This window comes from Vigna angularis, chromosome 9 (assembly GCF_016808095.1).
Source record: "Vigna angularis cultivar LongXiaoDou No.4 chromosome 9, ASM1680809v1, whole genome shotgun sequence".
NCBI lineage: Eukaryota > Viridiplantae > Streptophyta > Magnoliopsida > Fabales > Fabaceae > Vigna > Vigna angularis.
Genome location: NC_068978.1, coordinates 20,019,197 through 20,041,459, shown reverse-complemented (window position 1 = coordinate 20,041,459; position 22,263 = coordinate 20,019,197). Strand labels below are relative to the sequence as shown.

Here is a 22,263-nt window from a genome sequence, read left to right as displayed (position 1 = left end):
TTTAATCATTTATTGCATTTGAATTTTTTTGATGAGAATGACCATTTTTAATCATTTCTTGCATTTAAAGTTTCTTGTTGTTGCAAATACATATTTTTCAATAATTAGAATAATAATAAGATTTAAATTTTGGAAATGTTCATTATAATCCATGGTTATTAGTGAAATTGAGTTCTTATTAAAAACTTTGTTTTAAATTATGTATGGTGGAAAACAACTAATATATTTTGGCTTTGATTTAGCATATCTAGAACATGCTTAGAACTTGTGATAGTCTCACACTTCATTTGGGTCAATGAAAAGTGAGATACTATAAGAAAAAAAGTGAAGACAAATATATATATATAGGCAAGAACGAAAAGAAAAAAAATGATACGTCAACATTTTATGTTATGAAGTTGTTTAAAATATATAATTAGCTAGGTGGACTAAAAGTTTCATCCTTCTCGATTGCATGACTCCCTCTTTGAATCCTAGGTAAATGTATCCTATCAATACTCATTTTTTAATAATTTATATGTAAATAATTAAATTACTAAGTTTTATAATATTAATTCTTTCTATATTTGTATTTATAGCTATTATGATGAAGAGATTTCTAAAGAGAGAAATAACTTTTTGAAGAATTTGTTCACAACTAGTGAGGATAGAAGAAATATTCCACTTGAATATGCTGATTTCTCATCAAAATCAAATAACTTTTCTTCTTTTGGCACAATTGAAGATAGTTGGATATTAAACTCAATCTTTATAAGTGATGCATAGTTCTTTTATCCCTCTCATTCAAAGCTAACATTAAAGCCTCTTATGCAACCTTGCTCATCATCATGTTGTGAAAGAAATTGGAGAAATAATCCATTCATTCATTAAGAAGAAATAATTTGCAGCTTTTGGCTAGGAAAAGTGAAAAATATAATCAAGGTAGCACTAAGATGTGGGACATTAATAGAGATGCATGAAATGACTTTAATGATACTGGAAACCTTCAACTGATAATATTATCTCTTGATGAACCAAATATGGAACTTGCATATGATTCTTAAGAAGGAGATAAAATTAATATTATTCCTATTTCAAGGCAACAAGCAATAAGTAGAGATTCACAATTTTTATTTTACATTTACCAATGTCTAAAACTATAATTTTTCATTTCTAGTTCATATATACATTTGCATTTAATATATGCAATATGTTCAATTTAGATAACACTTAGTATTGATTTTCAACTATGATATCATTTAAAAAATTACAATAACATTTACTTTATCTTGTGAATTGTAAATACACGTATACTTTAAATCTATATAAAATTATCTTCTTCTATATTTTTTAAGATATAACGAATTATAGTATCGTGTCATATTTAAGGGTGACAAAATGGTATGAGACCTCTCAACCCATTTTTGTTCAACTTTTTAACCCGTCAAATTGGCAAGACAACTCGTTGGCCCTTTATTTTAAATTAAAAATTAAAATACAAATAATTTAAAAGATTAATTTTTTTATATTATATTTTTTAAAGATGTAAATATATAATAGTATTATAATTTAAATTATTAATACTTACAAATTAAATTCAGATTATTACTTATAATAGAGTAATTTAATAAGTAAGTGTAATAATTATTTTAATTTATCTAATTAAAATATTAATTAATCAACTAAGACCTTAGAAAATATTTATATGATTAAATATAATTTTAATATATATATATATATATATATATATATATATATATATATATATATATATATATATATATATATATACAACTTTTTAAAATAAAATAAAATTAAAAAAAAAATGGCAAACCAACCCGTGTTGTGGTGGACCAACTAAACCTATGGCGGGCAAGTTAAAATTCTGGCTTAGTTTTTTGTGGCTGGCCAGCCCGACCAGACCTCATTTTGCTAGGTTAAGGGAGAGACGTGCCAAAATGAGCTGTGTTGGTTCGTTTTGCAATTATAAGTTGTATTTGATATTTGTATAGTAATAGTGCATCATGTATAATTGATTGTTAGAGCACAACTCTTTCTACTTAAAAGTATAGTGATTGAAACACTATTATTTAATTGTGACTTAGGCCACTTAGTTATGCCACAAGACAATTTATACTATTTGTAACAATCTCCCTCTTTGCAACCGTCCCATGGGAATAATTTGTCATCTGCAATCATCTTTTTCTCATTCACTTGTTGACAATTGAACTCGAGACCTTAATTTAGATATCCATTGTTAGAAACAAAGCAATAAAAAAAATGAGTGAGGTAAAGAAAACAATACAAGAGTTCAATATGGTGCAACACACAACATGTATTCCTACATTAATAAGTACACTAGGAATTATTTATTTTGGTGTAACAATTCTTCCACTTGGAGTTTGCTTTATATAATCAACTAGTATGACTGTCTTAGTAAACATATCAACTTGATTATCTGATTTTGAGATCTTTAAAATTGATAATTCTCTATCACTTATCAACTCTCTAATAAAATGATACTTCAATTTAATGTGTTTGTATATAAAATGAAGGATTGACTTTTAGCAAGATATATAACACTTCGAGTGTCACTAAATAATGAGGATCTTATTATTCTTTGAGAAAGTTCTTCAACATATAATCTCTTTGCTACTTTTAAGATAAATACAAGCTCGAGTTTAGTGGTTGAGAGAGAAACTCTCCCTTAAGCTTTGTTTGGATTTGAGAGTGAATTTAAGGGACAAGAAAATGATGGATTTGAGTGAAAATATAGTGGAAAGTGAGGTTGTTTGGATTAATGGAAAGGAATGGAAAGTAAAGGGAAAGTCCATAAAAATATTTTATTGATGTGATGTGTGTGACAATTTTTTTTAAATGATGAAATTGTAAGATTACTATTTTGGCCTTCCTTTCCTTGCGAATAGTAATCACCATGAAACATGCAGAGACTTAGAGTTTAAACTTCCAATGGACAATAGTACCACCCGACGAAAAGATGTAATTGTTATGCTCTATCTACCATCTAGACCTTATTACAAATCTACATTAGAAACTTTTTTAAAGTCATATTGTTTCTTCTAAAAGACAAATGCATCCTTAAAGTGCCCTTCAAATATCTTAATATCCACTTCGCACCTTCCCATTGATCCATTTTAGGGTTGGATAAAAACATAACCGCAACTCCCATTGCATGTGCAATGTCATGTTTGACACATGCCATAACATACATCAAAATCCCTACTACATACACATATGATATTTTAGACATATAACTTTCTTATTCACTTGTATGAGAATGTTACCTCTTTGAAAACTTTAAATGTGTTCTTAAATGGGTATAACCTTAACACTTCTAACATTATACTTGTTATAGAATTTTTCTAAATATTTCTCATGAGCAAACTTCAAAATGTCATAGAATTTGTTTGGTTGAAGACCAAGATGTTTCTCTCAATATTTTCTATCAATTATTTCTTCAACGTGTTAATTTTTTCATACTATACTCTATAATTAACATGTCAACATACAAAGCAAGAATAATATAACTCTCAACATTTATTTAACATAACAATAATGATCTTCTTAACATACGTAACATCCTGAGTTACTTATAAACTCATTAAACTTTTTATACCATTGTCTTAGTGTTTGTTCCAAGCATACAAATTTTTATAAGACTTGTATATCAGATTTTCTTTGCCTCACACTTCAAGACCTTTTGACAATGTCATAAAGATATCTTTCTCCAAATTCACATGTGATAATATAATTTTAACTTTTAATTGCTTTAACTGAAGAGTTTTTTAACTATATTAATCAAGATAAGGGTAGTCATCTTGACAATAGGAGATGAAACCTATGTTAACTCAATTCCATGTTTCTATTATAATTTGTTTATTACTAGTTTGATGTTATATCTTATCTTGCCATCATGTTTTTCTTTTAACCTATAGGTTAACCTATTCTTCGAAGCCTTATTTCCTTCTACTACTTTGGTTAAAAACCAAGTTATATTCTTCTAAAGAGATTTCATGTCTGTTGACAGATTGGCAAGTGTGTCAAATCGCACAAGTAATATAAAATGGTAAGACCAAGTATCGTATCTCAGAGGACTCTCGGCACTAAACAATCCTGTGATAAATTAAATAATTAAGACTTAAATAAAAAGAGATCATTGGTTTCAGATGCAAAAACATAAAATAAAATATGAATGGAAATTGATCAATAGTAGAGTAACACAGAGATGAACATATGTTGTTTAATATGAGATTTCACCAAGTTCCCTCTCATGTATATAAGAATTCCTCTTTATGCATTAATGTTAACGCCACTCACTAAAGTACTTAGAACCCAATCCCTTGGCGCAATAAGCATGCTTTAATTCCTAGTTCGTGCAATTCCTAGCGTTCCTAGAGAATTAAGTTTGAACATCAAGAGCTTAAGACGACCAAATACTCATACCCTCATCCTTGAGAAATATTACCCTTGGGAGAATTAAACAAGAACCTGAATTGTAAGGAACCTCCCGACACTCACGCAATTCATAAATCATGCAACTAAATGAGTTAAATAGAGCAAGCATTAAAAAAGATGAATTCCCTAACAATTAATGAATAAAACATATATGATTAAGAATAAATTCAAATACATGAGAGTTCACTAGATTATATCATTCCCCAACAGTAAATAGAGTTTAGTTCCCCATAGACATAGAGAAACTAGATGTACAATGGAAAAGCATGAGATAGTAAAACCCTAAGAGTAGAAGAGGAAGCTTCCACCTCCAGATCCGCCTTTAGAGAGTAGAAGAGTGTGTTGTTGTGTTGCACCAGCCAGAGATACCAAACCTAGAGCACCGGGATCCTTTAAATAGAGTCGGAAAAAAGTAAAAACTAGGCCTAATCCACGACGCACGACGCTCGGGCGCCCCATTTGGCCGCCCGGGCGGTGGACGTCGATTTTCGTAAGGCTTGAGCCTTCAATTTCGCCCGGGCTTCAGGGGTCCTAAGCGGAAGGGGGCGCTGAGCGCCAATTTTTGCTGTCTCACGCTGGCCAAAATTGCCGCTGAACGTCATTTTGAAGAGCCGCACTTACCGCTGAGCGCCATTTAAGTGGGCTTGGACCTGTTTTCTGTTATTTTTATGTTCTATTTAAGGACTTGCACGTCCTAGGGATTGTATCTTTTAATGGCTTGAGCACAAAAACACACTTTTCACCCCTTGGGGGTAGATTTGGGGATGTGACAACTCTCCTCTTCTCTTTCTAGGGTTTTTCTATCTCTTCCATTCTTTCATTCCATTGTTCATCTAGTTTCTCCATGATAATGGAGAGCTAAACCTTATTTATTGTTGGGAAAGATGTAACCTCTTAAACTCTCATGTATTGAATTGATTTCTTATTATATATGCTTTACTTCATTAATTGTTAGGGCTTTTCCTCTTTGCTTTTTGCATGCTTTGTTTAACTCATTCAATTGCATGATCATTGATTTTGTCGATATGAACACATACGGGGAAATCTAAAACTGGGGAAATTCTCCCAGAAGCGATATTACGTAGACATAGGAATAGGAGGATCGGTTGCCTTTAAGCTTCTGTGCGAATGTAATGCATGGATAATTGCTAGGGAGACAAGACATTGTGAACTAAGCAAACACAATCCAATAGAATCAATCAACTAAGCGAAGAGTGATCCCATTTTCATAAAATGCGAATTAAGCAAACACAATGCATCATTAATTAGTTAATTTTGAACCATACAACTTAATTAACTAAGCGATAATTAAATACAATTACTGCACTGAGCGTTTCCTAATTGGAATGACCAAAACATATTCAGTTATGATGCATGGCACTCGAGAACAACATACACTTAAGCACAATAATCTCATGAAACAATACAATTTTCCTAGTGTCCAACCCAACATAATTACCCTTCCATTTCAACCAATTTCAACACAGAACCAAGTAATAAAATCTACAAAAATGAAAACCCAAAAATAGAAAATGGAAACCCTAAAATAGAAAACGAAAACTAAGACCCAATGCAGAAAACGAAATTCCAATGCACCACAACGAAAACCTAATGGAGAAAAACGCAACTTCAAAGCACAAAAATGCAAATCCAAGAAAACGAAATTGAAAATGTAGATTGAGAATAAAAAATGAATGTGCACAACAAGAAGGAAGAGAAAAATGAAAGCAATGGACAAACAAAAGTGCAGAAATTGAAATTAAATTGCTTCAATTCAAAGTGCTGAAAAATGTAAAATGAAACCTATGGGAGAGAGTTCCCTTGTTGTCCAATACTAAGAGCACGAAAATGAGAGCATGAGAGGCTCCCTAGGGTCTGCCCCTTCTTTGCACTAAAACCTAGGTCAGCCCACAAATGACGTGGCAAATGACGTGACCTCCTCTTCTTGTCCCAAAATAATATTCCAAAAATTCCCCTGCAATTAATAATGAAAATAATTAGTCTCAGATAATTCAAATTAATTAAAATAAGAATTATTGAGCAAATTAAGCACAAATAACAAAATTGGGGAAATAATGGACATTCTTGCACAATTCCCTAATTAAATGTAGTACAATAAGCTATGTGAATTCAAGAAAATATTGACTCATCAATAATCGATTATCATTGGCAGTTGGGAGCAGGTTTTTTAGTTTTTGATTTGTGGCCTATATATACCCTTTCCTACACCCTTAGAAAAATAACTAAGCCATTTAAGAATACAGAATAATTCTGAGGAAGTTCTCAAGTCTTAAAGAGTTCAATCAAGTCTTGTGAAAAGGAGAAGCTTGTGTTTATTGTGTCTAGAGTCGAAATGGTTCTCTTCAAGTTGATTGAGCTAGGTTCTTCCATCGTGTGTCGAAGGAAGGTGTTTTCTGTTTCTTATCTTTGTATAATCAGTTTGTAATCTGAAACACCATTTTAGTGGAAAAGGTTAATCACTATCTATAGTGATTACTGGATGTAGAACATGTTGATTCGAACAACGAGAAAATCTTGTGTGATTTTCTTTGACTCTATTACTCTTGCATTTAAACTTTTTAACGAAAGTTTTAAAATAAAATCATAATTTTTAAAAGAACCAATTCACCCTTCCACTCTTGGTTATTGACCTTTAACACGCTCTCTAAAACGTTCCGCTGCGCGATACCAATCTCAATAACAAGGACAACCATACAAGTAAAATAACACTTTTTAGTACATGCATTAATGAGTATTTAATGTTTTGAATATTTATATATGTGAAATATAATTTCTCGTTCGAAAACATTTTATCATACGTCATGTTAATAAATATATATAATTTACTTCAACATTCAAATATTGGAGATGTTTCAAAACATTTAGACGCTTGTGAGATGAAAAGAATTCTTGAGGTATAATATTAGGCATGCTTTTCATTAGATTGTTTCTTCTATAAGACGTTTCTATTGATAACATGTTTAAGACCACATCTCATTATTCAGAGCTTATATTTGTTAGACGATATTTACCACTTTCTCTCACTAACACTGATTGAATTATTTGGGCTTTCAATGTCTTGTTCTTATCAAGTATATGTATGTTAGTTTCAGCACATAAGAACTTATCCTAATGTTTTTCACATCTTTCTTAGACAATATCTTTTATAAGATGTTTCTCATTTATAAAAAGTTTAGGACCGTGTCTTATTGTTTATAACTAATATTCATTTGACGATGTTTTTACTTTTGCTCTCTATCTTCTAGTATCTTCTCTTAAGGGTGGAGTATCGTCCTTAAAACTCAAAGGTATATTCTTTTGTTTTGCACATATGTCCTTTAGATGATACTTGTTGTAAAACATGTTTCACTTGATAGATTTTTGCGCTTATTATTTTACAGGATTCACTTAGACACTTTCATACTTATCACTTTGTGAATGTATATATATCATTAAGTATAGTGTCTTGGCAACTGTATGTAAGCTTTTCCTACTAATAAAACACTTCAATGTAAGAGTGTGTTAAATTTTCTAATGTTCACTTCTCTCTTTAAGCTACCTTTGCAAAACGCTTTTCTTCTTGATCGTTTAAACCTATTGTTTTACAAGATGTTCTTGTGCACTCTTCTCATTGATCAAACATTTTCACTTATTGATCTTTATAGTATGGGAAAATGTTGTTTGCGAGATATCTTATGATAAGACTTTTCAGATTAGTGCTTAAACGCTTTTAAGCTTAAGTCTTCTTAGGCTTTCATTGTTTTTGCTAGACGCTTTTAGATGATTTGAGTCTAATTCTTTTGGTTTCTATTTTTTGGTTGAATAGTCATTTAGATGATTCTAATATATTGTTTGTTGCCTAAAGTTCAGACACTCTCTCTTGTGATATCTCAGGGATATATTTATGTTCTTTTTTCTCAAACACTTGTTTCCTACAAAATTCTTTATCCTTTTATTGTATAAGTCTTTTTCCTCAAGATTATGCCTATGTTCATTATCTTTAGAAGCTCTTCTTCCTAAGATGATGTTTCATTTAATGTTATTTGTTAAACTTCAAAACTAGAAACGCTTTAGAGGATCTAGTCTCTCTAGATAATTTTGTTTCAACAATCTCTCCTTTTTTTATGTTTAACAAATATACATGCTAAACAAAATCTCTTTATAAATTTTCAAGGAGTGTTGTTTAAGATACGTATTATGTGAATACATGCGCTCCCCCTAACTTAGATATCTTATTTTTTATCATGTTTTCTCTTCTTTTATCTTGTTTAACATATCTCTCCCCCTTATTTGATAAAGATAAAAAAAGATTGTTTAGCATACCTCTTTTCTTTTTGCGTATAAATATTTTTTGTTAGAATTGATGACTTTGTTTCTCAACACCAATAGGGGGGATTAATTGGTGTTTTATAAAAACTTGTACTTTTTAAATCTTTTTCGCAAATTATAAGGTTCTTGAAATCTTTCTTGTGTAGCAATCAATTGTGTGGAATGAAACAGTACAAGTATATGCAATGACAATGAAAATGTAAAGAGATAGAAGAGAGAAAATCAAACTCAGTTTTTATACTGGTTCGACCTCAATGCCTATCCAGTTGTCCTCTCAATCAACCTTAGATTGGAGAGTAAATTCACTATAATGATCTACTAGTAAAAAAACAGGATACTAACATGCCTATAATGCTTCGGTTGATCAAAAACCGAAGCATAAGATGGCGCGGTGGCATTTTTTAAATTTTTGCTAATATATATGTCTCAGTTCTAATACAACTGAAGACATAAGGGGTGTATGGCATCGGTTGCCCCTATAACCGAGGCCATAAAGTTTGCAAAACCTGCCAATATAAGACTTTTCACCTGACAAAAATATCTGTGCAGGGGTTTCGACCTTAGTTGTTCTCAGAACCGAGGCCAAAAAGCCTCTGCTTCACTGACATTCTCGCCCTACACTCTAACGTTTGAACTGACAGACTTTTCTGAGATGGGCATATGGCCTCGGTTGTTTGCAGAACCGAGGCCATAGAGCATGTTAGTTGTAACGTTACATTTACTAACCCTGTAAAATAATTAAAATATATTTTTTATTTTTATTTTGGCACCGGTTTAGCGCTTAACCTAGGTAAAATGCTTGATGAAAATTTCAAAAATGCCATTTAAAATTAATTTTGAATTTTTTTTCTATGGACATTAGGCATCGATTCTTTGTAGAATCGAGGTAGTATCCCCTGTTAGAGTTAAAATTTCGCGAAAACGCAAACAGTTTCTTCTTCTCCAACGATCACCTCTGCAACTTCTTCTTCTTCCTTGCGCTGCCACAAGCCTTCTTCTTGCTTCCTTACGCCTCTGTTGCGCCTCCGTCGTCACTATAGAAGAATTTCCTTCCTCCTTTTTCATCGTCAACGTTTGTATCCGATCAAAGTCGGCTTTGGTCGTTGGAGTTTTTTCGGTTTTATTTTCGTGTTTGGATTGGTTTGATGCATTTTTTATTTTTTTGGATGATCAAACTTACGTTTTGTTGTATTTTTGTGTAGTTATTGTGTTTTTGTTTTGAAAATTGTTTCGTTTCAGAATAGAGGTTGTCACATCTTCTCGGTTGTTGTTTGGTTTTTCATGTTCTTAGGTTCCTATTATTGTGTTTATTAATTTTCTTTTGTTAACTTTTAATTTTTTGTATGTTGAATATAAATAATTATGTATGATTAAATGTTTGAATTGAACATTTGAATGTTTATTAATTGTATGATTGAATTCATTATATGTTGAATATATTGTATAATTGTAAGATTGTAATTTTGTAGAATATTTATGTATGAGTCAAAATTTCGCGAAAACGCAAACAGTTCCTTCTTCTCTAGCTATCACCTCTGCAACTTCTTCTTCTTCTTCCTTGCATCGCCACGAGCCTTCTTCTTGCTTCCTTACGCCTCTATTGCGCCTCCGTCGTCACTGTAGAAGGATTTCCTTCCTCATTTTTCATCGTCAACGTTTGTATCCGATCAAATTCGGCTTTTGTCGCTAGAGTTTTTTCGGTTTTTTTTTTTTCGTTTTTGGATTGGTTTGATGCATTTTTTTTAGGGTTAAATGCTTATTTCGTCCCCAAGTTAGGGGCTGAATTTTTGTTTTGTACCCGGTTTTAAAAATGAAACTATTTTGTTCCCATATTACGAATTTTGTAAGAATTCAGTCCCTTCCGTTAAGTAGGTAGGAACGACGTTAATTTCACGCTTATGTGGCTCCACTTTTCTTCTCTCTCCTCTACTCTTCCTGACACTTTTTTTTCTCTCTTTCTGGGCCTAGATAACACTTCCTTCCTCCATCTTTTTTCTCTCTTTTGTTCTTCAGTATATTACTATCTAATGCACCAGAGCCATTCCGGTTTACCTCCACCTCTTGTACATTTTCTTTAACTTCCTCAAATTTTGTAATATAAAAAATACTTACTCATAATCACCCTCTATCTCTTTTTCATCCTTTATACATTTATAACTTTTCGATCATCTCCGTCATAGCCTATAACTTAGTTTTCAAAATCCATTTAAGTTTTAATCCCAAACTGTAAAACAATACATAAAAAAAAGACAATCAAAGTACTAAACTTCATCTTATCTAGTCATCAAATTCTTTTACAAATAAAAAAAATCGTCCCTTTTCCGTCACAGCACAGTGTGGCCTTTAAAATGGTAAATGTTTCTATTTCCTATTTAGAAAATATTCTTCTGTTTTTTTCTACCACGATTTATTTTAAAAGTATTCTGTTATTCTGGGAAACTTTTATATTTAGAAAACAAATATAATGTAAGTATTTAAAATTTTATGCAGCTTCGTCATCCCACTGTGTATCTATCTATATAAATAAAAATAAAACATAAATATAAATGGGTGCAACAAAATGAATGGTAAAAAACATAAATTTAAAGTTTATTATTATTCGTAAAGGAGAAGAAACTGATCTGTAAATATAAAAATATGATAATAATAATTAATAATTTTTTTTAATTTTAAAACATATTGCTGAGATTTATGTTTATAAAAAGTAAAAAAAGAGAGAGCATCTACAGCAGATTAATGTAATGGTAATTTTGATATCAGAACAATGATAGCGTAAAAGAAATAAGTGAGAAGGGAATGCAAGAAAGAAGCGCGTTTGAGTGTGTGGCGTTGGGCAGAGATAATGAGATTAGGTGTGAATAAGCACGTTGTGCGGTGCTCGATCGACACCGTTTCAGGCGAGTCCAAAACCCATTTTCTCGCCAAATCCCAACGTTCGTCTTTCTCAACTGTCAAGTTCCGCCCTGGCGATGGTTCTTCAGGTGAGTGAGACAACAAACTTGAACCCAAAGACTCTCTTGGACAAGGTTGTTATTGCGTTTATGCTTCACAATTTCTCAACACGGTAACTATATATTGTAGATTTAGCGGTTTCTAGTAGCAGCAGGAGAGAGCTGATATGGTAATTAATGGTCGCAGGAAGATAATGGTGGAAGAGAGAGAAAAATGTGGAGGTAGTTAATGGTGAGAGAAATACAAAAGAGAGAGAAAAAAGTGTCAGGAAGAGTAGAGGAGAGAGAAGAAAAGTGTAGTCACGTAAGCGTGAATTTAACACCGTTTCTACCTATTTAACGGAAGGGACCGAATTCTTCCAAAATTCGTAATATGGGAACAAAATAGATTCATTTTTAAAACCGGGTACAAAACAGAAATTCAGTCCCTAACTTGGGGACGAAATAAGCATTTAAGCCTTTTTTTTATTGTTTTGGATTATCAAACTTACGTTTTGTTGTATTTTTGTGTAGGTATTGTGTTTTTGTTTTGAAAATTCTTCCATTTCAGAACGAAGGTGGTCGCATCTTCTTGGTTGTTATCTGGTTTTTCACGCTCTTAGGTTCCTATTATTATGTTTATTAATTTTCTTTTGTTATCTTTTAATTTTTTGTATGTAGAATATAAATAATTATGTATGATTGAATGTTTGAATTGAACATTTGAATGCTTATTAGTTGTATGATTGAATTGATTATATGTTGATTATATTATATAATTGTATGATTGTATGATTGTAATTCTGTAGAATATTTACGTATGGATCAAAATTGGATTAATTTACCACACATTAGTGCTGAGTACGAGAGAGAGGTAGAAGAATTTATACAATTTGCGCAACGTAATGAGGGTAGAAGTGATTATGAAGTGAAGTTTAGATGTTCTTGTGTGAACTGTTTGAATGGGAAAAAGTTGAACGCAACCCAAATTAGGGAACATCCTATCTGTGATTGTTTCCTATGATGTTATACAACATGGATATGGCACGACAAAGAAATACACTTTCTGACTGTCTCCCAAACTAAAATTGTTATTGATTCCACCAGGGAAGAAGATCGACCGGATGAAGACAAATTAAAGGACATGAAGATCCGAGAAGAGTTGGCACCCAGGGAGATTGGTAAACGTACTTATTTGCCCCCTGCATGTTACACAATTTCCAGGCAAAGGAAGATAAGTGTTTGCCTTTTTTTTAAAGAGTATCAAGGTACCGCAAGGATACTCTTCAAATATGAAGAGTTTAGTGTCAATGCAAGACTTAAAGCTTGTTGGCATGAAGTCTCACGATTGTCACGTCTTAATGCAACAATTGTTACCGGTGGCTATTCGTGGAATTTTGTCCAAAAATATTAGGCAGACCATAAACATGTTGTGTTCATTTTTCTCGTCAATTTGTTTTAAAGTCATCGATCCTACAAAGTTAGATGAACTTCAAGGCGAGATTGTTATCATCTTGTGTCAACTAGAGATGTTTTTCCCTCCTTTTTTTTGACATCATGGTACATTTACTTGTTCATTTAGTTAGAGAAATTAAGTTGTGCGGACTGATATACTTAAGATGGATGTATCCTATTGAGCCTTATATGATTGAAAGGTATATTTCTAAAGAAAGTATCGAGTTTTGTTCAGATTACATGACTTCAACAAATCCAAAAGTAGTTCCTGGCACATCATGGTTGAATAAATGTTCTACAAGTAAAAGCATCTGAGGTGTGAATGTGGTGAAATTAATATCAATTGCCCATATCATAAGAGGCTGGGAAATAGTAATATTTAAATTTAATGAATTTCGATTTTCTCCAACATTTGGAATTTATATACATTAATTAATATCAATTGTCTTGTGTAGAGATTCAAGACTCCTACTCCACTTCCTGAGAAGCCACTTATACATTCCTAAGGAAGGCACTTGCAAAACATTTAGTTAGATTATATAATAGTTCATAGTTATTAGATTTAAAATACATTAGAACATGTTGATTTATAGTTATTAGACTTTGTACATTGTGTTTTAAAAATTATGTGATGTAAATATTGAATATTGTCTTGAATCTGTGTTGTATATATTGTGTTAGATATGCAGGTATGTTTTTGTGATAGTGGATATCACAAAAATAGACCTGCTATTACAAAAAATTATAGGAGAATAGGCCTCGGTTGTAGCCAAAACCGAGGTAGAAGGCTTGTATATGGCTTTGGTTCAGCCACAACCGATGCCATAGGGTGCACGAGAATTTAACAAAAAATAAATGAGGCTTTGACATCGGTTCTAGCTTGAATCGCTGCCATTGGCCCACGTTATTACCTCGGTTGAACCGCGGTAATAACCCCTTCCCCCCTTTTTTTCTGTTCTTTACTACTTCAATTGCTGAAGAACCGAGGCAGTAGCCTTTAGAATATTTCCTTGGTGGTAACCAAGGCCAAAAGTCCCCAACCTTTTTACCTCGTCCGTATATACCTCGACTCGAAAACCGAAGTGTATTGTCAAAAATAAACACTGTCGTTTCCTTTCGCTGCACTAGTGATCAGAGTATTACAACCAAGGCTTTACAAAGCAACTGTCAAATGTAAACACCTCACAAACTCTCAATCAAATATAAAACAACATAACCTGCCAACATAGAACAACCCGTTCCTGTTGCATCAAACCCTTTGAGATATCCCCTCTCAAAGTCAAGAGTGCACCACTCTTCTTCCTGACGCTCACGTACAGGGAAACAACAAATCCAAGATTGCAAGTCTTCTCTCCTGATCTATCAAGATGCACCTTCAGTTGTGCGAAAATGATCAGTTAATACAGTCTAGTATTTTGCTTCTCAAGAATGCTTCAAGATGATCCAATTCTTCTCGTTCTTAATTCTTGGAGCTTTTTAATAATCTGTAAAATCTCTCAAATGAATTCAATCAGATATGAAAATGTAAGTATGATCAATTGTTACATATTTTCAAACAATGCATCAATATATAGTTTATATCAGTCCTGACGCAAAGTAATCGATTACTAAACTTATGTAATCAGTTACATTAAAAAGATGTAATAGAATTACAACAACTTTAGCTCATAATTGAATATGCAATTAGTGTAATCGATTTTCATTAAATGCTGGTCAAACACATTTAAAAATTTGATCGTTATACTAGTTATGACAAGTAAGAAATCAGTTTTTAAACATAACAAACTTAATTGAATACACAAAGCATAGCCAACTAAAAGATCAAGTCGGCCAAATCTTTGAGGCTTTGAAAACCATGAAGAGTGCAGGAGAGACTTCGTCTGTAAAGGCCGAGGATAATGCTCACCCTCCAATACATAACGTTGTAGGCACACAATTCACGTTTCCAATGCATGGTTTGCCACCAAGTTACACACCACCCATTGGAGATCATTCAGAGGCAAAGCACACTTCTTTGTCATTTCCCATAACAAATGGCTTACTTCCCATTAGTACTCAAGGGCATATCCTCACGACAGAGACGAAGATGAATGAAACGCCCAAGTCTCCTCACACAGTTGTTGCACATGATGTTTCGACTAAGGCCACCATACACACGGGCACAGAAGAAGAGAGAAGTAAACTTGAAGTACTGGAAGACAGGCTAAAAGCCATAGGGGGGTTCGAAAGTTGGTGACGTGGCGAAGTTGAGTTTAGCCCCAGGAGTGACAATTCCACACAAGTTGAAGGTGCTAGAATTCGAGAAGTACAAGGGTAACACATGCCCCAAGAACCACTTGACCATGTATTGCCAAAAAATGGCTGCTTACGCTCATGACGAAAAATTACTTATCCATTTCTTTCAAGACAGCTTGGCCAAAGCAGCATTGAGTTGGTATACACATCTGGAATCCTCTCATATCCGTTCTTAGGCAGATTTGGGAGACGCCTTTATAAGGCAGTACAAATACAATGTGCACGTCACGCCAGACATGTTACAATTACACCACATGGCAAAGAAAGAAAAGGATTCTTTTAAGGAGTACGCGCAAGGATGGAGAGAATTGGCAGTGCAGGTTGAGCCACCTCTATACAACAAAGAGATGGTTGCAATGTTTGTGAGTACACTACAACCACCTTTTTATGAGCATATGATTGGAAATGTGACTTCCAATTTCGCTGATATTATCATCATAGGCGAAAGAATCGAGATCGGGCTGAAGAATGGGAAAATTACATCTCAAGCCACCACTCCAAAAAAATCCATTTTTAATCTGGAAAAAGAGAAAGAAGGGGAGTACATGCAATGTCAACAATACCCATATGGGAAGGTCATGCGCCCACTCATGTCTATCAACGAAGTCTGAGTTACCCTCCTTATGTGAACAATACAGTGTCTGGTCCCCAAACAATATCTCAACCGCTAGGATATTGTCAACCACAACAGGCTTCGAATAATGCCTGGGACACTGGAGCCGGCTTGGGTTTCGATCATAACGTTGACCAAAGGGCTCATCCTAGGAGAAACCTAGAGAAAAATTTCACTCCCATTCCTATGACATATACAGAACTGTTACCCCATCTCCTTAAGAAAGGTCTGTCCAATGTTCGTCCCATGAAACCCTTACGACCTCCATACTCCAAAAGTTTTGATGCAAATGCGAGATGTGATTTTCACAGGGGAAGCGTTGGGCATTCAACGGAAAAGTGCACGTCCTTTAAATTCAAAGTACAATCTCTAATTGATGTAGGATGGTTGAAGTTCCAAGAGGATAAACCTAGTGTTGAAGTCAATCCCCTTGCCGAACATGGAAATACCTCAACAAATGCCATCGAGTTTGGATGACACAAGCTAGTAAAGAATGAAAGTGAATTCGAAGTTCTAAAAGGTTCATTTTTGAAAACCTGGTAAAAATTGGTTTACTAAGGAGCAAATGGGACTTTATGGAGGCATGTGGAGTCCATCCAGGAGCCAAGCATGTCATTAACGAGTGTACCAAGTTTAGAAGCATTCTCCAATATCTAATTGACAGAGATTTCCTACAAATATACCACAAGGATAAAGAAGTAGAAGTATTTGCAAACCCAAGAACTGGAAGATAAAGAATTTTCCTGTGATGCTTATTGACATGTAATCGTTTTTAAATTAACCTCACTGCTTTTCCCGGAGCCTTGGGGTTCGTGCGTTACGGGTTGACACTTTCTTTTGCATTTGGTTTAACATTAAATCATGTTTGTTTCATTTTTTTCCCTCATCACGTGTCTTAAATTTTTTTAACTCAAATAATACGGATATGATAATGAATGTTTTGAAAACAATAATGTTGACTTTCCTAATTTTGAGCACCCTATCAATAACATGGAAGATGATTATGATTGACCCGGGATCCTCTCCAAAGTTAATGAGATTTGTGACGCAAGATTCTAAAGAAATAAAACCCCATCAAAAAGAGGTTGAAATCTTTAATATAGGAGAAGAGGACGAAAGAAAAGAGGTAAAAGTCGACACTAGCATGAAGAAAGAGTTCAACACGAGTTACTACTCAAGCTAGAATGTCTTTAGAATCAAAGATGAAATACGAAAGCAGTTCGATGCGAGATTCTTAGCTGGGGCAAAATACTCCCAATAGGTGGCAAGTATCGTGTCGAAGAAGGACGATAATGAGAAAATGCATGTCGACTATCGTGATTTAAAGAAAATTTCTCATTGCCGCAAACCTGAGCAATCAAACTTTACATCGTCGTCCAAAGATGAATAGGGCAGTCAAGGCCGCTAATAAAAAATATCAAGAGGATTGTACCTTCGATTTACACAGTTACTACACATTGATACGCATGTCGACTAGGGAAACACCTTTTTCTTTGGTATATGGAACAGAAGTAGTACTACACTTTGAGGTAGAAATCTCATCCCTACAAGTGTTAGTGGAAACCAGTTAGAAGAAGCAGATTGAGTTCAAACCCGGTTTGATCAACTCAATCTCATTAAGGAAAAAATATTGACCACAACATGCCATGGGCAACTATACTAGCAAAGAATGAAAAAGGCATTTGACAAGAAAGTACATCCTAGGGAATTCCAAGGAGGTGAATTGGTCCTAAAAAAGATTTTGCCAATATAAAAGGATCACAGGGGCAAGTGGACTCCAAATTATGAAGGCCTATATGTGGTAAAGACGGCTTTTGGTGGTGGCGCACTTATTCTCACCAAAATGGATGGAGAGGGGTTGCCTTTGCCAGTTAATTCTAACGCAGTCAAAAATTCTATGCATAATGATTCCATGTTAGGGAATGCTTTTAAAGTGGAATTGACAATATTGTATTATGTTTTATTCAATAAATCTTTTTTTCATCTCTTTCATAAGGTCGCTCTTAACTTTCAAAATGTCTCCCGAAAATAATGAGCATCATAGGCATATTCACTTGGTGCGAGTGTATTCTTAAAGAATGCCGTGGAATTAAATCAAAACGGGAAGTATTTGGGTCTCACATGAATTTTCAACCATACATTCATGCATTCATCATAGGAAAAGCATGGCACACCATACATCGTCAACATTCAACAAAAATTCGTGAATTCGATAGATATCAATTCAAGGAAAATACATCAGTGAAAAAAATTCAGAATTTTCAAAAAAAAAAACAAAAGAAAAAAAAACATTTGTTTTGAGATTGTCAAAGCCCAGTTTTCATCCTAGCACCAAAGCCTAGTTTTCATCTTGGCACCTAAGCCTAGTTTTCATCCTGGCACCAAAGCCCAGTTTTCATCCTGGCACCCAAAAAAAAAAGGGTTTTACGAGGTTTGTTCGCCTCACCATCAAGTTTTACGAGGTTCGTGCGCCTCACCGTCAAGTTTTACGAGGTTCGTGCGCCTCACCATCAAGTATTACGAGGTTCGTGCGCCTCACCATCAAGTATTACGAGGTTCGTGCGCCTCACCATCAAATATTACGACATGTCACGGTTCTTCAGCAAAATCCAGAAGGTTGCTACTTTTTCTACCAGGTACGCTTCGAGGTAATCATTTTCCTTTTCTTTAGACCCGAACGAAATTAGTGTCTTTATCTTTATTTAGCTTTTACTATGATAACACCAAAACTCTAAGGTTCATGTTATCTAGCAAAATCTAAATAAAGAGGGGCAGCTGTCAACACCCAATTTCGTCTAGGAAAGTAAACAAATACAAATAAAGAATAAAAGAATAATAATTAATTGTGGGTAAAAAGGATAAAATAATAACTTTAATACAATGTTAGTTTAATATGGTAATAATTTGAATCAATATTATGCTAATAATTATAAAAAATAATTAAAATAGTATATTAATATAATTTGTTGCGTCAGTTGCTTTTAAAGAGGAAAATATGATTTTTAAAAATGGACAAATTTTCTGACAATAATGATAATCAATGTTGTGAATATTATTTCATTTGTTTTCTCGCAACCAAGACCATTTCTTTCCCTATTTTGTTTTATTATCATTTAATTCACAATTAAGGCAAGATTGCCATAATATTACAGTGTGTGTATAAATTCGCACTCTGTCATAGAAAAGAGGGATGAAAAAAAAGAGAGAAGGAGAAACATGCAGAAATAATAAAAAGAGAGAAAGAGAGTATAGAGAAAAATAGGTTCTCACCCATAAGGGTTCTGTCAACGGCAATCATCAAAGAAGAAATAGGAGAGTACTGAAAGCTAAAAACGGTATGTCACCTCTACACCATTCTTTTTCTCTTTTTATTGTACTATGAAGTTTTTCCTAAAGGTATTATTTTTCCTACACACAAATAATGTTTTTTTTAAATCATAATTTTTTTTATAAGTATGTGTCGGCCTATGGCCAGTTTCTTTCTTTTTCCCACCATTCTTAAATAAAAAAAAATACAAGATCTTTAAAACCAAAAAAAAATGTCAATCATGTTAAACCAAATCATTGTCGGGTTCGCTTTTCAAAAATATAAATCAATCAATAACAATTTTTAAAACAAACTCACAAACCTTTTTCTAGATAAAGAACTACGCAATCCCTGATTGTCCATCATAAATGGATATACGTAGGAGCAAGGTCAATCCTTGTCGGGTTCATAAAACAAAAAATATTTTTTGTTGCTTTATATTATTTTTTAGGGAAAATTAAACATTTTGAAAAACCACGTCAACTTTATACATTTAATTAAAGGTACTGCCTTTGGGCAGGCACGATAGGGTCCTAACACCTTCCTTACGCGTAACCGATTCCCGAACCTGAAAATCTGTTTTTCGTAAACCGTGCCTTATTTTATGGTTTTCCATAGTTGTTCCATAATAAATTATGGTGGCGACTCCACAAATCTTTTTCTCAAACCTGTTTGTTTTTTGACTCGACGTCCCGTCGTGATCCTGGTTGCGACACTCTACACTCGTTGTTACTGTTTTATAAAGATCAAGATAGTTAGAACATCATATTTTCTGCCAAATCCATGTTGATATGACACTTGTTATACTACTAACTATCCAATATACTTATTGGTATACTTGAGTTGCATTACAGACGCAACAATATTTCAGTAGTAAAAGATTTTGTCTCATATATAAGTTAATAATATTTTTTTATATTAACATATCTAATATATTAGTTCTCTTGATTTTAAATGCATTAAGTTATCCTTGTGTTTCTTTTTTTATGTTTGTTTAGTTTTATCTTTATGCAATGATCATATATTAATGTGTGGGTAGAGATAGGAATAAATGGTGTTAGTTGCATAGGAACTGGAAAGTCACTAAAGACCTAGAATAATAGTTAGCTTAGGTGATGATGTAATACTATCGTATGCTAAAACGCATACATCTATCATCTATTGGTGTTTCGTATTGGTGTGATATGACACTAGAAGGGGGATGAATAATTTTGTATAAAAATTCAAACAATTTTCATGCACACAAAATAAACAAAGTAAAAGTGTAAGGAGAAAAAAACACATAAAGGAATTATACTAGTTCACCTCACCATTAAGGCTTTTGTCCATTCCCTTGAAAAACCTTCTTAAGATATTTCACTAATAAACTCCTTTGATTAAAAAGGAGTATCACTCTCTCCAAGTTATAATGAGTTTCAACCTCTCCAAGTATCACAACCTCTCTAGGCTACATTGAGTATCAACTTCTGCATATATCCTTCTTAATCTTCTCCTAAGATTAGGAACTATCAACTATAATGAACAATTACAAGAATCACTTTCATAGCAAAAGTGTACAATATAGCTCACAGGTTACACCTTCACTTTGCGAAAGATTTACAATATATGTGCACTCAACCCAATTTTTTACAAGGTTCTATTGAGGTCACAATTTAAAAACTTCATCACTTTGGTATTTTAGAGATTTTTTCATTAGTCTTCTTGTATGTCTTTACATCCTTTATATAGATGTTTATATAGATGTTGCAATGATAGTTGTTGAAAATTTGAAATGCACTACTTCATCATAATCTTCATGATTTCTCCAAATAAGGAATACTTGATGAATTCTTTTAAGCTGGTTCTTCATATTAAATCTTCAACGACATTCTTCAAGGCACCAATTCTAACTACTTGATGTTTTTTGTGATATCTTCTTTCCTTTCTTGAATGATCATGAGCTTGATTGGATTTTTTCTCTTTCTTCAACGTTTACATTGTCCTGTTAAGGAAACCTTGTGAAATATGATTGTACATTTAAATCATTAGAGCAATAATACTTTTCAATCAATCAAATAATTCACTCTTAAATCATATAGATCACTTCCCAATGTTCATATTACTTAATCATTTAATTTTATAAAAAAAACTTCCTTCTTTCATAGTATAATTATCACAATATAATTCTATGAATGTTGTGGCTGATTTAATTAATTCTCTATTTCAAATAATCACATTTTTGTGTCAATCCAAAGATCAATCATAGATTCAACAAGGAAAACACTTTGTCAAATAAAATAGCACATTTTAACTCATTTAACGCATGTAGAAGACTAATGTTTAGTGCTTTGACTCGTTTGGTCAATGCATTTGTCTATTGAGTTCATTTGAGTCTACACTATTTGAGTCATCTAATGCCTTAATCATTTAATGTTCATGAAATTTTTTTTTTACTTCAATTGGAATTTTTTACATAATTTAGTATTACAATTTGTAAACTATGTTTGTAAATATACATTTAGGTATGTTGTGCTTCATGGAGAATTTCATCAACTAAATGCAAAGTCCTTATTAGAAATTATCCAAAAAAAAAAATCTACAAAAGTTGGTAAAGGATGGAAGGAGTTTTGATGTCAAAATAGATTATGGGAAAGGGACCACATTATCTATAAAGCTAACAGCAATGCAAGAAACATGAATAAGTGTATATATTATGTAATATGTAAATTGTAGTTATTGTTTGTGTTAGATATATTAAATTATTAGATATTATATATATATATATATATATATATATATATTATCTTTTATTTTTAGTTAGATATTTATTATTTCTTATTTATATTTGGGACTTAGCTCATATTTCTTCTATTATAAATACAATATCTTATGTGTATATT

General features: G+C 32.8%; 1 protein-coding gene across 1 annotated transcript; it reads left to right on the top strand.

Annotated features, from left to right (window-relative positions):
• The first annotated feature begins 11,589 nt into the window (after nt 1-11,589).
• LOC128193988 (uncharacterized) lies at nt 11,590-13,443 on the top strand. The gene is made up of 3 exons (XM_052868266.1): nt 11,590-11,765; nt 12,249-12,292; nt 12,822-13,443. The coding sequence occupies exons 1-3, from the start codon at nt 11,754-11,756 to the stop codon at nt 13,126-13,128; spliced, it is 363 nt and encodes a 120-aa protein (XP_052724226.1). The 5' UTR covers nt 11,590-11,753; the 3' UTR covers nt 13,129-13,443.
• Nucleotides 13,444-22,263: the final 8,820 nt, after the last annotated feature.